The sequence below is a fragment of the Microtus ochrogaster genome, linkage group LG5 (assembly GCF_000317375.1).
Source record: "Microtus ochrogaster isolate Prairie Vole_2 linkage group LG5, MicOch1.0, whole genome shotgun sequence".
Taxonomy (NCBI): domain Eukaryota; kingdom Metazoa; phylum Chordata; class Mammalia; order Rodentia; family Cricetidae; genus Microtus; species Microtus ochrogaster.
Genome location: NC_022031.1, coordinates 9,380,689 through 9,399,431, shown reverse-complemented (window position 1 = coordinate 9,399,431; position 18,743 = coordinate 9,380,689). Strand labels below are relative to the sequence as shown.

Genomic DNA, 18,743 nt, shown 5'->3' with positions numbered 1-18,743 from the left:
GGGAGTGCCCTGTTAAAAGTGAACCCGCTGAACCGGGAGATGAGGATGAAGAGGATGCATATTCCAATGAACTCGATGATGAGGAAGTATTAGGCGAACTCACTGATAGTATTGGTAACAAAGACTTCCCTCTCTTAAACCAAAGCATTTCTCCTTTATCATCCAGTGTGCTAAAATTTATTGAAAAGGGTACCTCGTCCTCCTCGGGGACTATTGCTGATGACACAGAGAAGAAAAAACAGACTGCTGCCGGCAGGAACAGTGGCAGTGTTACTAATAGCTACAACATTGGTAGCAAGGACTTTGCAGATGTAAGTGCCAGTAGAGATGGTGCCACAGCAGCTCACTCCAGCGAAACGGCCCGGGGAGACGATGACAGCTCAGCTACTCCACACCAGCACGGCTTCACCCCGAGCACACCTGGTACACCAGGTCCTGGAGGAGATGGCTCCCCAGGCAGTGGCATTGAGTGTCCAAAGTGCGACACGGTTTTGGGGTCCTCGAGGTCTCTTGGTGGTCACATGACTATGATGCACTCGAGGAACTCATGCAAAACCCTGAAATGTCCCAAATGTAATTGGCACTACAAATATCAGCAGACTCTGGAGGCCCATATGAAGGAGAAGCACCCTGAGCCAGGCGGCTCTTGTGTTTATTGTAAGACTGGACAGCCTCACCCTAGGCTTGCCCGGGGAGAGAGTTACACGTGTGGCTATAAACCGTTCCGTTGTGAGGTTTGTAACTACTCTACCACTACCAAAGGCAACCTCAGTATTCATATGCAGTCTGACAAGCACCTGAACAATGTTCAGAATCTCCAAAATGGCAATGGCGAGCAGGTGTTTGGCCACTCTGCCCCAACCCCCAACACCAGCCTTAGTGGCTGCGGAACACCCTCCCCGTCCAAACCCAAACAGAAACCCACCTGGCGGTGTGAGGTTTGCGACTATGAAACCAATGTGGCGAGGAACCTCCGGATTCACATGACCAGCGAGAAACACATGCACAACATGATGCTTCTGCAGCAGAACATGAAACAGATTCAGCACAATCTGCACCTGGGTCTGGCCCCAGCCGAGGCTGAGCTGTACCAATACTACCTGGCTCAGAACATTGGCCTGACCGGAATGAAGCTGGAAAATCCTGCAGACCCTCAGCTCATGATTAACCCATTCCAGCTAGACTCAGCTACAGCCGCTGCTTTGGCACCAGGACTTGGTTAGTACTTCCTGTTCCTCGCTGTTGTCAGTCTTGACTCATATTATCACGTGGTCTCTCGTGAGGGAGCAGTAACAAACTGGGGACAGGTCACTAGAAAGGGCTTCCTCTTAAAATGCACTGGCAAACTGTCTCTCGTTTCGACTTCAAAGCTACATTAGCTTCGGAGACGAAAGAGTTAAGGGATTAGTGCTAGCATAGAAGAAGTTAGCAAATTTTGTCCACATTTGATAAGTCCATTAATAAATGCTAATTTACATAACTTGGTTACCATCATTATCCATAAGCTTCACAGAATTTGCAGGTTCAATTTGAGTGATTACTCTCCAAGATATCAAACTTGAGGTACCAGGATTTTAATTAAATATTCTTGAAAAATATTTTAATGCCTGTGATTGCTCATAATTAAACCTGCACTAATACCACTCATTACCTCATCCAGGTATTTGGGAGTACATTATAAACAACCAGTGCAGAGTGAGATAAATCCCACGGAGCTTTAAGACAAATGGGGAAATAACAATTAGTGTTTCTGTAAGTTTATCTAGGCTCTTAAATCACACACATGTGACTGTTTTGTTATGGTATTGATCAACTTTCTTGTTCTGGAAAATACAAATTTCAGAATGACATCACCGTGCCCAGTAGGAGTAATTAAAGCTATCTGATGAGGGAATTTAGAAGTTGAAAGGGATGATTGTAATTGATCCTGATTCAATCCTATTAGAGCTTTTTATAGTATAAGCTCTAGAGAAAGCACATTCCTCGTCAAGACTTTATTTTACATTCTTTTGTGCGTGCTGTGTTTTCTAGTCTCTATTTTTCCTTTTAATTTTTCTTCCTGTAGTAAATAATGAGCTGCCGCCTGAAATCCGGCTTGCCAGTGGTCAGCTAATGGGTGATGACCTGTCCCTCCTTACTGCAGGAGAGCTGTCACCTTATATCAGTGACCCAGCGCTGAAGCTATTCCAGTGTGCTGTTTGCAACAAATTCACCTCTGACAGCCTGGAGGCCCTAAGTGTGCATGTGAACAGCGAGCGCTCTCTCCCTGAAGAGGAATGGAGGGCTGTAATTGGAGATATCTACCAGTGCAAGCTCTGCAACTACAACACACAGCTCAAAGCCAACTTCCAGCTCCACTGCAAGACTGATAAGCATATGCAGAAATACCAGCTGGTGGCCCACATCAAAGAAGGGGGCAAAAGCAATGAGTGGAGGCTGAAGTGCATTGCCATTGGCAACCCCGTTCACCTCAAGTGTAATGCCTGTGACCACTACACCAACAGTGTGGATAAGTTACGTCTGCATACCACCAATCATAGGCACGAGGCGGCCCTGAAACTCTACAAGGTAAGCAGTGCCATCCATTTTCATTGGTGCAGAATAGAAAAGGGCATTAACCATTTTAGAGTCTGGAACATAGAGAGGCAAGGAGAGGGCAGGTACAAGGGTCAAGATGCACAATGCCTGTTACTGTTCCTAACGGTGTATGGAACACACCGCAGTGAAAACGAGGAATTTGCTCCTCGCACTATTTCCACCTATCTCAGGGTCATAGATGGCTTCACTGGCTTCCTGCACTAGAATAAATTTTTCTGGAAAGTGTCATTGTGAAAATAATACTTTAAAGTTATGTTTTATTTATTTATTGTTTTTACAGAACAAAAATATAGTGAAACTAAATGTTAATAGAGGAAGGAGCAGAGGACACAACCAGTACCGATACAGTAAATATAACAATTGTTTGGTGATAAACATAAAAGACCCAAACAGGACGTCTCTGTGTGTGTGCTCTGCCATAAAATAAACCCTATCTTCCTCAGCACCAGTTAGAAGTCTCTACAAGGAAACTCTCTTGTTCTTTTGCTTGATTGTTTTGCCAACTAGCCAGGCCTCTTCTCCTCCCAAAAGGGTGTGGCAGACATAAATATGCGCTTAAGATGACAAGTACACTATTATCTTTGCTGAGAGAAACTAGGCAGATGTTATTCATACGTGATAGGGATGAGCAGCAGCATGGGTTGCACAACTCGTCCTGATGTTTTCTGAACCCTAATGACGGAAGAATTTATTTTCTGTAGTTAGTTCACTGGATTGCCTTGATCGTCTTGGTTCCTGTACAAGTGTAGCACATTCATTTCTATGATGAATAACTTGGTTACTTATTAAAAAAACTTCTTTTGTCTAGAGGATATTAAAATTCAGAAAATATTGCAAACCATTAGTCATTGTAACAAGCTCTAAATATGATTACAAAATCCATTTTGCAAGTGTTATCTATTGATTTATACTAGAAATCAGTGATAACTATACTATCAAGAGTCAACGAACAATTATAGTACCTATAGCTTTTCTAATGCTGTTTAAAATTGCAAACACAACAGCAAAGGCAGATGTGGCCATCTGGGTTAGACTCGGGGATTATTTATTTGGATTGGTTTGGTGCTGTTCACTTGGGTTGTTCCTGTTTAAATTTTAGATAGATGTACTATGCACAAAAACCTCCAGTCTCAGTGTGAGAATTTGTAACATTGTTCCTGCAATATTGGCACTCTGTGGATCGATAATGAAAGCATTAGATTTGGGCTGCTCAGTTTGTGGGGAGTGCAGGCCCTAATGTGTGATGGAATGCTTCTACTTCAATGTTATTGAAAATATAATATAAAGGATTAATTGTATTATAATTCATGAGTTTTGCAGCAACAGTTGACAACTGTTCAATTGCCTACTTTTTTTTTTCCTGTTGATACCTGACCTATTAAAAGTTTTAGAATACCTAGGAGAAAGAAACAAACATTAAGTTTGTATAAATAATAGATTTAGACCCTGGGAGCTATATAGAATATTCATGAACTGTGTTTATATTCACACAGTTCCTCTAACACTTTAAATTAACATGTTGTGCATAGGAAATATAAATGTTAGATTTTTCTATTTTATTACTCTCAGATGGGAGCTGAGTGAAAGGGAGAGTGTTATTGTTTATATTCTTAAAAAGGGCTATTTAATCAAACTGTCTGATAATTCTTCATAAGTTGATAGGTGGTGTGTGTGTGTGTGTGTGTGTGTGTGTGTGAATTCATGCAATTCTCTCCATAAGTATGAAGTTGGCCACCTTATTCCTGCAGGGCCATTTACAAAGTCCAGGGTTCAACTTGAAGCTCCTTTGGAGGGACAGTTGAGTCTTAAATTCAAATCGATATAGACCAATTATGATAAATACCTGACTCTAAAGAAGACTGTAATACTATGAACACATTCTATCCCACAAGCATAAAATGCATAGTTATTTTAAAGATTATGTAAGACATATAATGTGTCCTTTCTGGTTGTGTATCCCTTAATTACCCAAGTATATCCAATATAGTGCTTAAATATGGTCAGCAGACAAAGTTATTATGTTAAACATTGCATTAAATTCAAAGGATACCAAACATATTTGAGTACCGACCCTGTTATTGACAATTCAACTATTTTTTTTGCGTAGTTCTAGAAATAGTCAGAAAAAAAAAACCACTTCTGAGTATGTATTGAGCATGCTATTTCCAAACTCAATTCAAAAACAATGTGATTCAGACATAGAACACTTCAAGCACTGCGACGAAGAGATTAGCTTGGCTGGCTTGTCTCAGCAAAATAAAATTGGTTCATAAGTAACATTAATTGCTTTTAAATGAGAACCTAACAAATTAGCTTGGGCCTGAAAAAAAATCATGGTTTATCATATGGCTTAAATATTAAAATTAGACACAAAATAGTTGCAGAGTTAATAACTAGACAATAATCTTCTCTATAAAATTTATTTCCATTAAGAGTTTAATTTGCACCATTTTACATTGTGAATTATTCAGACATTAGAGGAATGTGGCAAGTTACAGTTGTGAGGCAGATACGGAGCTACAAGGAAGCAGCTTGGCTCATTATTGACAACATATTGATTCATAGCACTCTAGCCATGGCGATGTGTCGGGTCAGAATGAACAAAACACTCTACTCACGGTGTTGTCAAGCCGGAGAAGCACCCCCTGAAAGAACTATGTGCTTTATTCCGCTTAAGGAGGTTAAAAGTTAAAGGTCAAGGGTTAGTGTGAAAGCATCATCTGCCGAGCTGCTTAACTTTAAACTGATCAATTTAATGAAAATCTGTTTTACAGATGTTGTTTTAATGTATTTGGCAGGATTTAGTCAGATTTAACATTAGACGAGGGGTAGTAAAAATTATTTTTTTATTTGACCAGAAAAACACCTCTCCTTTTATGTTTAAGGTAGATGGCTTGTGGTCTATGGTATTTTGGCAAAGAACCCAGAGGCAGAATGTGTTGATGATATTTCCATATGGACCCTTCAAAAAAAAAAAAAAAAAAAAGACAAAGAAAAAAAAGAAAAACCGTATGTCTATGGCTAAAAATGACTGAAAGAAAAAAAAACTGTGTTCACTTTGGTATTAGTATTACTTTCCTTAGATTTTTCTGAAAAGCACTCTATTATTCAAAAATCTTCCTCATTTTTTTCAAGAGATGGTCTATAAAGTTCTAATGAAACCTTAACTTGACATATTTTTCATCCACAAACTTTAATGATGAAGGAAAACTGATGAAGGAAAATGAGAAAGAAAAGGAAAATTATACATTGCCCTTACTGTTTCCAGCTAGGGCCTGGATGAGTATTTAAGGTGAGCCTAATAATGCTAAGTGTGCAGACAGTTCAAACTGGTTAATGTCCATATACGTGCATGTGTAAATACATAACCGTGGTTTCAAGAGAGCTAATTTACTAGGCTGCATTCTATTTTTTTTTTAAATTTCATGCTTTTATATTCTCTTAAAAGTTTTAGTGAATTGCTTTTTACATACTGGGTCCTTACTAAATGTTCATATGACGTAATGAAATAATAAGTCGACCAAAGAGTTTATTAAAGGACCTCCTTAACCATCTCTCAGCCTTCATTCTGAAAATGCATTGTAATTTGCTCTGCTTCTTAAGTGAGCCCTGGCATTTTCTGAGGAGTCCAGTGGAAAGTTGTAATGACAACCACTTAGCATTAGACGGGAAAGTTAGAACTATCAAGGAAGGCTTGGGCAATATTCCAAAATACGCTGGCATATGTTCTTGGCTCTATGAGGCTGGCTTTTCTGGCCAGCCTTGCTTTAACCATTTCCCTGTGTGGACCATGCCCATGCTTAGCTGTCTGTGTCCTCAAACAGCCCTCCTCTTCCTGTGTGAATGTGTGAGTGTTCACAACTTTTCTGGTTCAAAGTCAAAAGCTTAACTACTTGAACTGCCTTCCTCTCTGCTTCTGCTAGAAGCAAGCAAAGGAATCTATCTGACTTCCTCACTGCTAGCTTGCTGTTCCGATCTCACAAAGGCTAAAAGCACGCAAGCACTAGCCTGTCCCTATGGTGAGTAGCGGCACACACTCAAGATTATTCCTAGGTACTTACAGGGTGACATGGACCCAAGGAGTAGTTTCCAGTTTTACTCTTCATTTATGATTTAGATGAAAGAAAAGATACAGGCTAAGACCTAAAACTGAAGGCGAGGGGAGGAGGGACAGTGAAGAGAATTCAGTAGATACAGTGAGGAAAGCATGTGCCGAGAAAACAAGCAATGGAATGATTGGTCTCACCTGCCCTGTGCTGCTCTTACTACTAGAAAACAGCGAATGGTTTGAAGCTATCGGTGTGCCACAGGTAATTTTATAACCATACGCCCAAGTCAAATATACCAGCTATGTACCGTGTTAGTCAGTGACATCGTCTTCCTTGTGTGATGGTGAAAGTGCCCGGAAGATGGTCCAGTGTGCAGTGGCATCGAGAGCATGTATAAAGGAGATTGCAATACGGGTGTGCTCTAAGAAATCCACACAGGTTCTTCTTATTCTTATCCTAGGCCTTTATTTAGATGAAGAAAGCTGTTTAAAGAGATAAATGGAAAGCTATTCTTTTCCCTGACTAAACATTAACCTGAATATGGAAATATTTTTGTACTTTTTGTATTAGTTTCACATTAATGTTCATTTCAAGGTTGAAAAGCAGTGTGAAATTTAATTCCAGTTGTACAGTTTTGTTTGTGAGTAATCACAATTCAAATTATTCCATTGTATTCTCATATTAAAAGGCAGGCAGAGGTTGAAAAAGTCATTTCTGCGGTGGAACAATCCATGCTTGCATAATACTTAGAACTAATATATACACAGATCAAATAAAGAGGAACTGGTTAGCTAATAGCAACTAATAAATCACATGGGTTTTTAGATCACACGGTAATCGGCTGGCCCTCCCAACTGTACAGCCTTCTGTTTCTAGCATGACGTTGGCTGAACCATAGCCAACGTGCAAAGCAGGCTACTTCGGCACAAATGTGGACTTCCGTCACTGTGTGCGTGTGGCAAGTACTGAGTGCATGGTGAGCTAAGAAGTTGGTTTCACCTCCAAAGTAAGAAAAATAACCCCAAAGTTATTAAAGATAAACAGATGGATACATATTAATCCCCGCAGAGGTCCATTTAAGCCAAGCTTATTATATCTAGGTCAAGGTAAGTAAGATAATGTTAGTGTGTGAGTTTGTTATTAAACCTAGGCAGAATTTTGTAAAAAAAAAAAAAAAGAAAAAAAGAAAATGTGTCGTCCGGTCCTTGTGTCTTTATTTTCCCTAACCCGAGCTCCTGTCATTCATCTACCTGTAGGATGCTGTTCTGCTTCTCACCCAGATCTGCTCATGGAAGTACCTCATGTTGGGAGATTAGCTAGTTTTCTAAGCAATTCTAAGGAAGCATTCTTAATTCTTTTTAATTAAAGGGGAAACAAGAATATATATATACATACAAAACAGAGAAGCTTCTGTTGTAAATGACTCTCTATTCTTTTTCAGAGTGAACTGTTGTTAATGTATTTGCTTATCCTGGAAGAATTTCCACGGTAGCTAGGGTGGAGATGGATCAGGACTGAGGGACTCAGCTGGGAGTCAGGGCTAGGAAGAAAGTTCCCTTTGCTCATGCTCCTTTCATTCACTGCTTGTGAATACACCAACCCCAGGCACACACAGCACCGCTACTGACTCTTTACAAACCCCCCTCAGAAACCCTGCCAGGCCAGCAGCTCGGCCCTACCCTTAGTGCCAGGCCCAGGAACACGCCCACTTGCACTTGGTGATTCACTCATTTCTGTCCTCTGTCCTCATTCTATCTCACCTGGAATGTTGGTACATTTTATCCCAAAACATCCAATGGCTTATTCATGACCTGTCCTAAGTTTGCCTAGGTAAACCAAACAAAAGTGTTGTCCCATAATCCTGCACTCTCACGCAGATTTCCTTGGCTTCCTGTTTCTGTCCCTTTTCCAAGGAGCTGGTCTGCAGTTGTTGCAGTGCTCAAATGGTGCGGGGCTGGCTCACAGCAGTGCAACCACAGTCATATGTTAGGCAGGCCTCACACTGCTGAAAGGGTCTTGGCCTGGGGTGGAGTGAGGAGGAGCTGGCATGTGCATAATGACCACAGTTCTGCTTCCAGAACATCTGGCCGTCCCAAGCCCTACTGCAGATGCTTTACCAAGTTTGCTTTGAGTCTGCGCCGATGCTGAAGGGGAACTCACACAAGATGTGGAGATGTATTTGTTAGTCAGACAAATCCGTGCATTAGAGGTGATTTCTCCTCGCACTGTCAGTGGCTTTCAGGGGAGCTTGAGAGGATATGATTTATTTAAAAAGCGAATCAGGACCATGGAGGTATAGCAACACCTCACCATTAGGCGTGTTTTCACAGACTCCATAACCTAGGTGTATCGATTGCTGCCGACACAGGGTCGTAGCTTCATCTGCAGAGTACCTAGATGATATGTTGCTTCTTGTCTCCAATAATTAGGGAAGCGTTTATTGAGCACTTATTGTGTGTCAGACTTTGAATAGAACTGCATGGGGGAGTGTGTCCATTAATGTGGTGAATGACGAGCCGGCTTCCTAAGTGTTGCGCAGACACGGAGTTTTCTGAGCCTGTGTTTTCAAACACTGTTCTTTACAATTGTAAGTTAAATTTGGACTCAGGGACATTCATAAAAATTACACGTTTCCTACTGTTTTTAACCATGCTTAGTCGAGAGTCTGAACGTGCCGGCTATCTTGAATTGTCCATAGACACACTATAATCCTGTTTGTGTTTCTTGACAGACTCTTATTGCACAACATTTTTTTTTCATCTATTTAAGATGAAAATTATGTTAAAATTTTTCATGCAAAAGGAGTTTTCCTTGGTTGACACATTCATAGTTATTTTTCAAATACAGCATGCTGTTGGTATGTGTTGTTTAAAAAAATGAAGAAAAACCAGGAAGAATGTCCAGTTACAGCCTGAATCAACCCTTCTGCAGAATCAGAATGATGCTTTACTATGAACCCTGGAAAACATGTAAATACCGTTTACACAGCAGTCAGTGAAAGTTCTGCCTGAACGTTCATCATCCTGTTGACTTGTTACATAGTTATCAGGACAGATGAGTTATACACAGCAGTATTTTGTTTCATTTGACTAAATAATATTTAATTAATATTCTGATGTTTTGTGAGTCATGGTGACACATACTTATAATACCAGGACCTGTGGGACTAAGGTGGGAAGGTTATGAGTTTAAGCCCAGCCTGGTTCATGGTAAGATCCTCTTGTGGGGAAGGAGATGAAAAGAAACAAATCCTGTAATGTCTAGGGATAAGGAAAACTAGGTTTGTAGCATATATAATATATTTTATATACTGTTTATATGTACAATGTGCATAGAAAAGCATGTGGCAATAGATTCACCTAAAGCCTATCAATGGAAATATTTGATAGCATAGAATATTTATTGGCCTCTCGTCTTTGAAAAGGACAAAGTATTGGGGCTACATTTGCGTCTGATGTATGTTCTTAGTGGACAAGGCATGTGGGAAAAACATCTGTACTAACACATCCACACATACATTGATAGAGGCTAGAGGTATACATCAGGTGTCTGACCCTGTTGCTCTCAACTCTTATTTGTGGAAATAGGGTCTCTCACTGAACCTGCTAAGCTGACTGGTAATGAATTTCATGGATTCTGCTGGCTCAACCCCTTACCATTCTCCAGTGCTGGGGTTACAGGTGCACGCCATCATGCTAGGCTCTGTATGTGGATGTGAGGAACTGAAACATAGGTCCTTAAGTTTGTGCAACAGGCATTTTAGAGACTGAGCAGTTTGTTCAGCCCTCCCTCATGCAATTTTTAAGAAAATACAGAGGAAGTATAGGGATGAAGTATTAGATTCCTGGATATTTGATGAAAAAATTAATGAAAAGCAAGGATGACTGTGAAAAGACAAACCCAACTCTATGATGATACCAGTTTTGGAAAAAAACCTTTTAAAATTTTGTAATATTGATTTTTTTTTTCATTTGCGACTATGTATTCTGTCGCAAGAGATCTTCATTTAATGGTGGAGTTGGCAGTCGGCTGTCTCTCTGTGATTGATGGTGTATATTGGGGAGTCTCTTTCCAAAAATATCCCTTCTCCTTGTTCCAGATGGTCTATTGGCAATGGAGCCATATTGAGACTTTATTGTTCTATTTTTTGCCTTTTACAATAGCACTGCTTTTTGAAGAAAGAACATGTACTGACCAAAATTGTCAGTTAAATGCTACATGGCCATTGTCTCATCACTCTTCCAAGTAATTCTATGTGATTATTCACATTCAAGTGTATATGGAGACCAAGATTTGGAGGTTTTTCAGGTCCTCACAGAAAGGGAGATCCTGGTCTTGAGTTGTCACTCTGTGTCTTTTCAGCCCAGGGCCAGTGTACTTGTAGAGATCCCATCAATAAACAAACCTTCTTTATATTTGAAGACAGCAAAAGCAGGGAAGAAAAGTAGAGAGGCTGATGCCTGATAAACTTTTCCACTTTGTCTTCAATATCATCATGTTGGGTAGCATTTTCAGGTATCTAAACCAGCAGATTTTCTAAAAGTCTAAGCGGGAGAAGTGGGAACTGACCAGTGGGCCTGGATACATGAATGCCACATGCTGAAAGGACCTGTGATCTATTATCCGGGGGGGGGGGGGGGACACTGGTAGTTAAGTGGTCACCTGAGTATTTCTTGTCACAATTGAATTCTTTTGCTTTCAGCAACTTCCTTGGATTGGCATGTTTGTGTGCTTGGTGTATTGAACAGGATTGACTAATGGAATATTTATCACTTTTAGAGCTGGAGCTTACAGGGACTGCTGGTTAAGCCCCTTTTGGAGGCTGCATTACTTCATTCAGGTCACCAGGGAAGCCCAGCAGTCATGCATTAATGGTTCCCCACTGGCCCTGCAGAGGAGATGGTGGAATGCGCCTCTGTGATCATTCAGGGGCAGCTGGAGCAGTCATTCAACCAGAGGCTGAGCCACCTCTCTCTTTTTCCTAACAACTTTAGAACTCCTGGAGGAAGCCTGAGCACATGTAACCTATTAGAAATGTTTAAAATATCCTGTGGTTTTAGTTCTTAATTTCATACTTTCATATTTCATTTCTTACATTAAACCTTGTATGTTTTTGTGAACCTCATTTATCAGATCTTACCTTCTGTTCTTCCTCTTTCTTTCTATCTTACCTTGAATTCAGCTTTTTGATGGTATTTTTCACTTTATTTAAAGAGTCCTAAGACTGTACCTCCCATGTATGTTGAGGCAATGGAAGTTGAAGAACAACCTCTTTTCTTTTCAAAATTTTGCCAAATATTTTGCTGTGAACCTCAGTGTCATGCTAGAGCTTACATTGGCTGGTCATGGAGATACTTGGAAACTGTAACCTGACTACTTGACCCAATGAGATTTGTTTGGTCATTCACATTGATGTTGCTGATCACATTTGTTAATGAGATGTCCTTTATTGGAAAGTGAGATTTGTCTGGGCTTTGGAAGGACAGACTGGTTACTGATGGTTAAGTCTCTGTAGCTGGTGTGTGAAAAGCAGGGAAGGACATCTTAGTAATGATATTGAGCGTGTTTTTCAAAGACATATTTCTGACTGTCAGTCTGGCAACCTTGGGGATAACTAGCTTTTTGAGGACATAGATTCTCAGGGACTAATATCATCCAGGTTTCAAGTGTGGGATATTGGGTAGCAAGCTTAATTGCCGTCCCCTGCGCAGTCAGAGTGCCAGCCATTTTTGTCTACGTGTGTGCAGCCCTCTCCAGAACTTTTCTACAGAATTATTAATGACTTTTTTTTTTTTAAAGATTCAAAGCCTAAATGGGAATTATTTGGACACCAGAATCTGTTGTTTAGAACTTACTCTGTTGGTGGATTTATGTTACACAATAATTGAAAAGGCTGAAAACATTTTTGTTTAGAATGTAATGTTAAATATTACTGTCCTTTACTAAGAGGCCTTCCAATACCTTTTGAGAAATAATTGATGAAGTCAAGTTCTGTCATCATTATCATCATCACTACCATCACAATGAGGAAAGGTATTCTCTAGAGTGGAAAGGGCTTCAAGGAAAAAATACTGTCTCATTATTGGATTCTTGTTTGTTTCATTTTTGTAAAAAAAATCAAATAACTAAGGCAGAAATTGTTTGCTACTGCAGAAGCATTGAAATTTTCAGTGATGACTGTTCCTTAAAACTCTTCTCCCAACCTGGAGCAAGCTTTTGTGTTGGCCGTCAGCTCACAAGTAAGGACATGGAGACTTTTTATTAATTACGGAAGTCTGACCTTTAGTTTAGGCTTGTCCCCAACTAGCTCTTGTAACTCAAATTAATCTGCTTCTATCACGTGGCATTTTAGCTCTTCCCCATTCCTGTAAGTCCAACTTGCTCCTTATCTCCCGACATCTCTTATGCATCTTGATTATCTCTTCTTCTTCTCTCTTCCTAGAAATACCACCTATCTCTCCTGCCTAGCTATTGGCTGTTCAGCTTCTTATTAAACCAATCACAGCAACATATCTACATACCGTGTACAAAATATTCCATAACACAGACTCATAAACAAATTCTTTAAAAATAGTTGTAAGGGTTTTATGATTTGAATCTGGTGTCTAATATTCTGAATGCCTGTTCCCCAAATGATGGCAACTTGTTAAGAGACTAAATGAGGTAGGTGGGTCCTTGAAGAATGTATTATCTTTAACCACTTCCTATTGCTGTTTCTGCCTTCTGTCCCACCCTGATGTGAACTCAACTGCTTCATCATGCCTTTTCACCATTGATGGGCTTGGACTCCCTCTATGTCTGTGAGGTAAAGGAAGTCTTTCCTCCCACAAGCTGCATTCATGCAGCATTTTGGCTGTAATAATATAAAGTTAGCCAACCCCAAAGGAAATTTATAAATAGCTTTTCTTCAGAGAAGTAATTTAGTCTTTGATCTGCTTAATTTCCTAAGTATTGGAAAACATACAATGGCCCTTCTGAAGACCTCTTTAGACTTAGAACATTTTTTTTAAATGTTTAGGTAGAAGTATTTGTGCCTTTAACTCATACATCAGCAAGTGACTTAATTTCCCAACTGCCCAAGTTTTTCTGTTTTTACTTAGATGTGTGTTTCAAAACAGATTGTCACGGTAATTCTCTTTCTTGGTTGGGTCTTTGTGTGGTTTTGGTATCATGGTAAGATTGCTCTTCGAGCTGATGAGGGAGGGGGACTTGATCGGGGGAGGAGGAGGGAAATGGGAGGCGGTGGCGGGGAGGAGGCAGAAATCTTTAATAAATAAATAAATTAAAAAAAACAGATTGGCACGTATCATTCTCTCCTATAAGCACTTGTAGTATGTACTGTGTCTCTTTATCCCTTCCCTTTGGAGCTGTGGCTGCTCCTTTAGTAACAGCAGTTTTATAATTTTAAAACAATGGATACAGAAGCAATTCATGAGAATTAAATATACATATAAATACATTTATACTTTTTTCCAAATGAGCAATTTAGTTATTTCAGTGAATGAAAAAAAAATAGGCATATATTTAGGATCAGATGTGTAAAGTTGTTGAAAAAGATGAAAATGATACTTTATTTGATATTTCCTATGTGTATTCATGAAGCTCTACTTAAAAGTACATTACTCAAATCCTGGAGCAAAGTATGTGTGTGTGTGTGTGTGTGTGTGTGTGTATGTGTGTGTTTGTGTGTGTGAGAGAGAGAGAGTTCTCTGTATGAAAATGTATAAATTTATGAAGATCATTAGTTAATCAGTAATTTTCTGCATTTTGTTTTAAAGTAGATGGCAGGAATTTCTTCCTGTACACTGTGTTTTTGACCATAGAGATAATAAGCCTTTGATGATAGTGTGCAGGACTCAGCAGCAAGTACGAAGTGGTTCCAAATGTACACATGACTAATCAAAGGTTCAAGGAGCACTGTAAGATTTGGTGAAAGTGATAGGTTCTCTAAAAACTAAATGGCGCCATTAATGGCAAATGGAACCTTCCTGCCATAAAGAGGCAGATCCTGAACCTAGCTTTGGAGAAAGTTGTTTTTCACACTAGCATTTGCACTAAGTCTCTTAATTTTTTTTTTCTTTTAAAGTAAGTGTTTCTCAATTTCATATCTACATAGTTAGGACTGTATTTTTTTTTTTGGTCTGAAAATAGCAACATATTTCACAAGCTACTCAGAGGTATTGAAACCCATGCACTCAGACATCCATACAACATCTTAAATTGATCACTGTGGCTAATCACTGAAGAAGGCAGCAATTTTAATGTTTAAGCTTGCACTTATTGTGGAAACGGCAACAAATGACCAATGAAAATTTTTATGTTTTAGCAGAAAGAAACGTAATTTATGTCACAAATTCTAGTAGGTTCAGCTTGTGAAGAATATTGAGTCTTGCCTCATCTTTACTGTGCCTGTTGGCTTTTTAAATTTTTTATTAGTAGTAATTGTAAGGACTTGATTGAGATGCAGTTCATACTCTGTGCATTTCATCTATTTAAAATGCAATTGAATAGTATTTAAAATATTCACAGAATTATGTAGCTATCATTATAATTGACACTTGAATATTTTCCTCAGCTGAAAAGGAAATCTTGTACTAATTTAGTTGCCCACAACCATCTCGAACTCTCACTCCCATGGCCCTAGGCAACAGCTAATTGCTTTCTGTCTCTATAGATTTGATTATTCTGGTCATTGATATAGATGCAACCACAGTGTATGGGATCCTTTGTGAGGTTCCCTTCACTTAGCACAATGTTTTCCAAGTTCATCACGTTTTAGCATTTTGCATAGTATCTTCTACTTCTGCTGCTTCTGATAAACATTTTGTTGTTTTCAGTTTATGTCTATTATGAATAATTAACCTACAAAGATTTATATATAAGTTTTATATTTATTTCTCACAGTTAGGTACTGTGCCGTAGGATTTCAAAATGAGCAATTACCAATATCAATTAGATTTTTTATTACTGTCAGAGTTTTCTTATACTATGCTTGGCCAACTCCATGCCAACTGTCTTTTAAAGAATACTTCAAAGACTTGCCTAACATGTCTTGAGTTTGGTCACTAGCAACACGCAAACACACACACACACACACACACACACACACACACGTTAAAACCTTTCAAATTTTCCTCATTATTCCTATGATCCTTTTCATTGTCTGTTCTCTTCTGGCCAACTGTGTTAGTGAGTGAGGAAATTTAATAATAACATTTATTGAGTGTGTATTCAGTAGTAACAAGATAGCTTGCTTTTTGTCTTAAGACTTAAAAACAAAATTTCTAATCATATGTATGTATGCATACCTGTGTGTTGAATATGGAAACATTACTGCAGATGCCCGTAGAGGCCATAAGAGAGTGTCAGGTTCCCTGGAGCCTGAGTAACAGGGAGTTGTGATCTATTGATGTGGGTGTTGGGAAACAATCTCCTGTCCACCGAGCCATTCTCTACCCCTACTAAAATGTTAGATATTGTTGCGGGATATTTGATCACACTGTGACACCCCAAGACTATTAACAAAGTTTGCATCAGGGGGCAGAGCCAGCAGCAAGCTGACCAGAATTAGCCCTAGAGAAGTCAGGAATACTGATAGAGACTATGCACAGGAAAGACTAGGGAGGACTCACTGATGCATCACAAGTTCTCTTATCGATAGGGATAGTTACTAGGAAGGTTCGAAGATGAAATCATTGTAAATAAAAACCGAATTGATTATACAAACTCACATAACTGGTAATGCTGATGACTAAGTTTGATTAGAACTCAGTCTGGCTCCAGACCCGACATCTGTGATCAGGACAATTCATCACAATAAAGACACTTCACTGGGACATTACCTGGCCAGGAGAGTTCCGTTGATGGCAGAAAGACATGGAAGTAAAGATGTGATTGCTCATGGCAGGGGTGTACCCTTGAGAGGAAGGAAAGAAGCAATGATGATCTGGGTGGAGGTGAAGAGAAGGCAAGTTAGCAGAACTTTACTCAGAAAATACAAGCTTCAGCTTTTGGAAATTGGAATGTTAACATTCATAGATATTCATATATATATTCATAGTATATTTCTTTGCTCTCAGAAAATTAAGGATTTATTTGAGTCATACTATATTTTTGAAAAGTATCTGCCAATTGAATTTCATGTGAAACTGAAAGTTGATATATTTTAAGAATGCTTTTATTGACTAACACGTTTCTGTTAAAATAATTTTTGAATAATACACAGACATTTATTTGTCACATTGGCAATCAAATCAAAACAAACAAACAAGCAAACAAAAACACTCTGCTGGATTCCAAAGAGAAATAAGACAGCCATAAAAGGAAAAGGTTGGACTTCCTGTCCTCAATAAACTCACCACCTTTTAAAAGGAACTATATACCATCTCTGTGTTTTCTTTTCCTTTGTGGGTTAGCTCCATCAGAGCCTCTATGTGTTCCAGTTTTAAGGAATGACTTTGGTAGTTTATATAATACATTTATCAGGGTTTGTGCCTTCCTGGCTGTAGGGTATTTATATGTAGATTTCCTTTAGTGCTTCAGAAAAAGATCTTGCAGAAGTTTGAGAAAGAGTGACTGAATGATTCCCTAATAAAGAGGTTCATTTAAAAGAATAAAGCTAATATACCAATAATGGACAAAGTAAAGGCTTCTGCCTTCTTTGCCTCTGCCACGCTAGCTATCTGGTGTCTACAGTGTGCTATATTTGTCTTTTCATAATAGTAGGGTTATAAATGAACAAATATTTCAGTAAAGCTATAAACAAACTAATATTTCTCAGGGTATTACATGCAACAAGGAGGATTATTTTTCCCTTTATAGGTATGGAAAATAAATAATCAATTTCTTATAGTTAATATAATAATCAGGGTAAGACATCCTTAATTTTTTTTTCTGTAGCTCTTCTAGACACAACCCTAATAGGGATTAGATTCAAATAATTACTAATTTTCCTTGAAGTTTTCAATTTTCAGAGACTTGTTCTTCATAAAGCTTGTTTGATATGGGCACCATGAGATCATGCACTAAGCTGCCAGTGTTCCTCAGGACATGGCACAGTTCTTCTATTTACCATGAAAATAAATTAAGGATATATTCTGCAGGAAATCGTGATAATCATGATAATTCTTTTATATAAAAGATTCTTCAAGTGGCTTTTGTTAGTTGGAAACAGGGAAACTGAACCATAGGCTGATGAGTTCAGCATGTGTGTCAATGAAAACTTGATTAGATTAATAAACATGGACAATGGTAGATATCACTTTTGATGCCCCCTCTTATTAATTAGTTAGGGGTGAGGTGTGAAGAGAGCATGTGGGGTGACATCTTAGAAAGTCAGCGAAAGCTATTCACAGCCCTCTAGCTTTCTGCATAGCTTCAGAAAAGTTTAAAAGAAAGTCAGATTCAGATATTTTCTGCCTTCAGTTGTCAGAGCGTCAAAACCACTTTCTCCTCTTTATGTGCTACTTCGGAATTATTTTTATGCCTTAGTTAGTATATTAGGAAACGGAGGGAGACTTCCACCTGCCCTTAAATGGATTCTATAGTTCTTAATTAAATTACAAAAATAACCTTGAAGACAGTCTTCTACGAAGGAAGATTTTCTTGCTTGTGTAGAACACTGTTCCGGGCGGCACATCTCTGCCACTGACAGTGACTGGAGTATTGGGAAAAACTTCTGTCTTGTTAACTGGAAGGTATTTCATTTTTAATTTCTGTAAGCACTAACATACCTGCAATTAGTCCTGAGAAGCCATTTGCACCTTATCTCCATCATTGGCCTTCAGATGGAGCTTGCTTTGAACAGGAATAAAGCTATATTCATCAACTTAAAAATGGTGACTGCAATTCATAGAAAATGATGGTTGTGTTTTCTTTTATGTTCTTCCACTTCGATATCCATTCTTTCTTAGAATTTTGCCTACAGAAAACGAGCCATCCATAACACTTTTAATTCTAGTTTTCAAGAGAGAATTTGCCAATGAGCAGTCAGGAGGTGAGGCTTAGAGCTGCACAATAAACTTCTGGAGCTTTTGTGTCTGACGTTGCTTTTACTTTAGCCTGTGGGATGTCACGCTTCCCCCACCCCCAAGCTAT

General features: G+C 38.9%; 1 protein-coding gene across 8 annotated transcripts in view; it reads left to right on the top strand.

The window, feature by feature from the left end:
• The window catches only part of Zfhx4 (zinc finger homeobox 4), a 193,874-nt gene that overhangs the window by 29,142 nt on the left and 145,989 nt on the right, over positions 1 to 18,743 (top strand). For 7 of the 8 annotated variants that reach the window (XM_013351767.2, XM_005361855.2, XM_026786721.1 and 4 more), the window contains 2 exons: positions 1 to 1,218; positions 2,066 to 2,568. The exon at positions 1 to 1,218 is cut by the window's left edge and continues 1,415 nt beyond it. In XM_013351767.2, the coding sequence (XP_013207221.1) occupies positions 1 to 1,218; positions 2,066 to 2,568 (1,721 nt within the window). The remainder of the gene's footprint in view (positions 1,219 to 2,065; positions 2,569 to 18,743) is intronic. The other variant, XM_005361856.3, reaches the window with a different exon arrangement.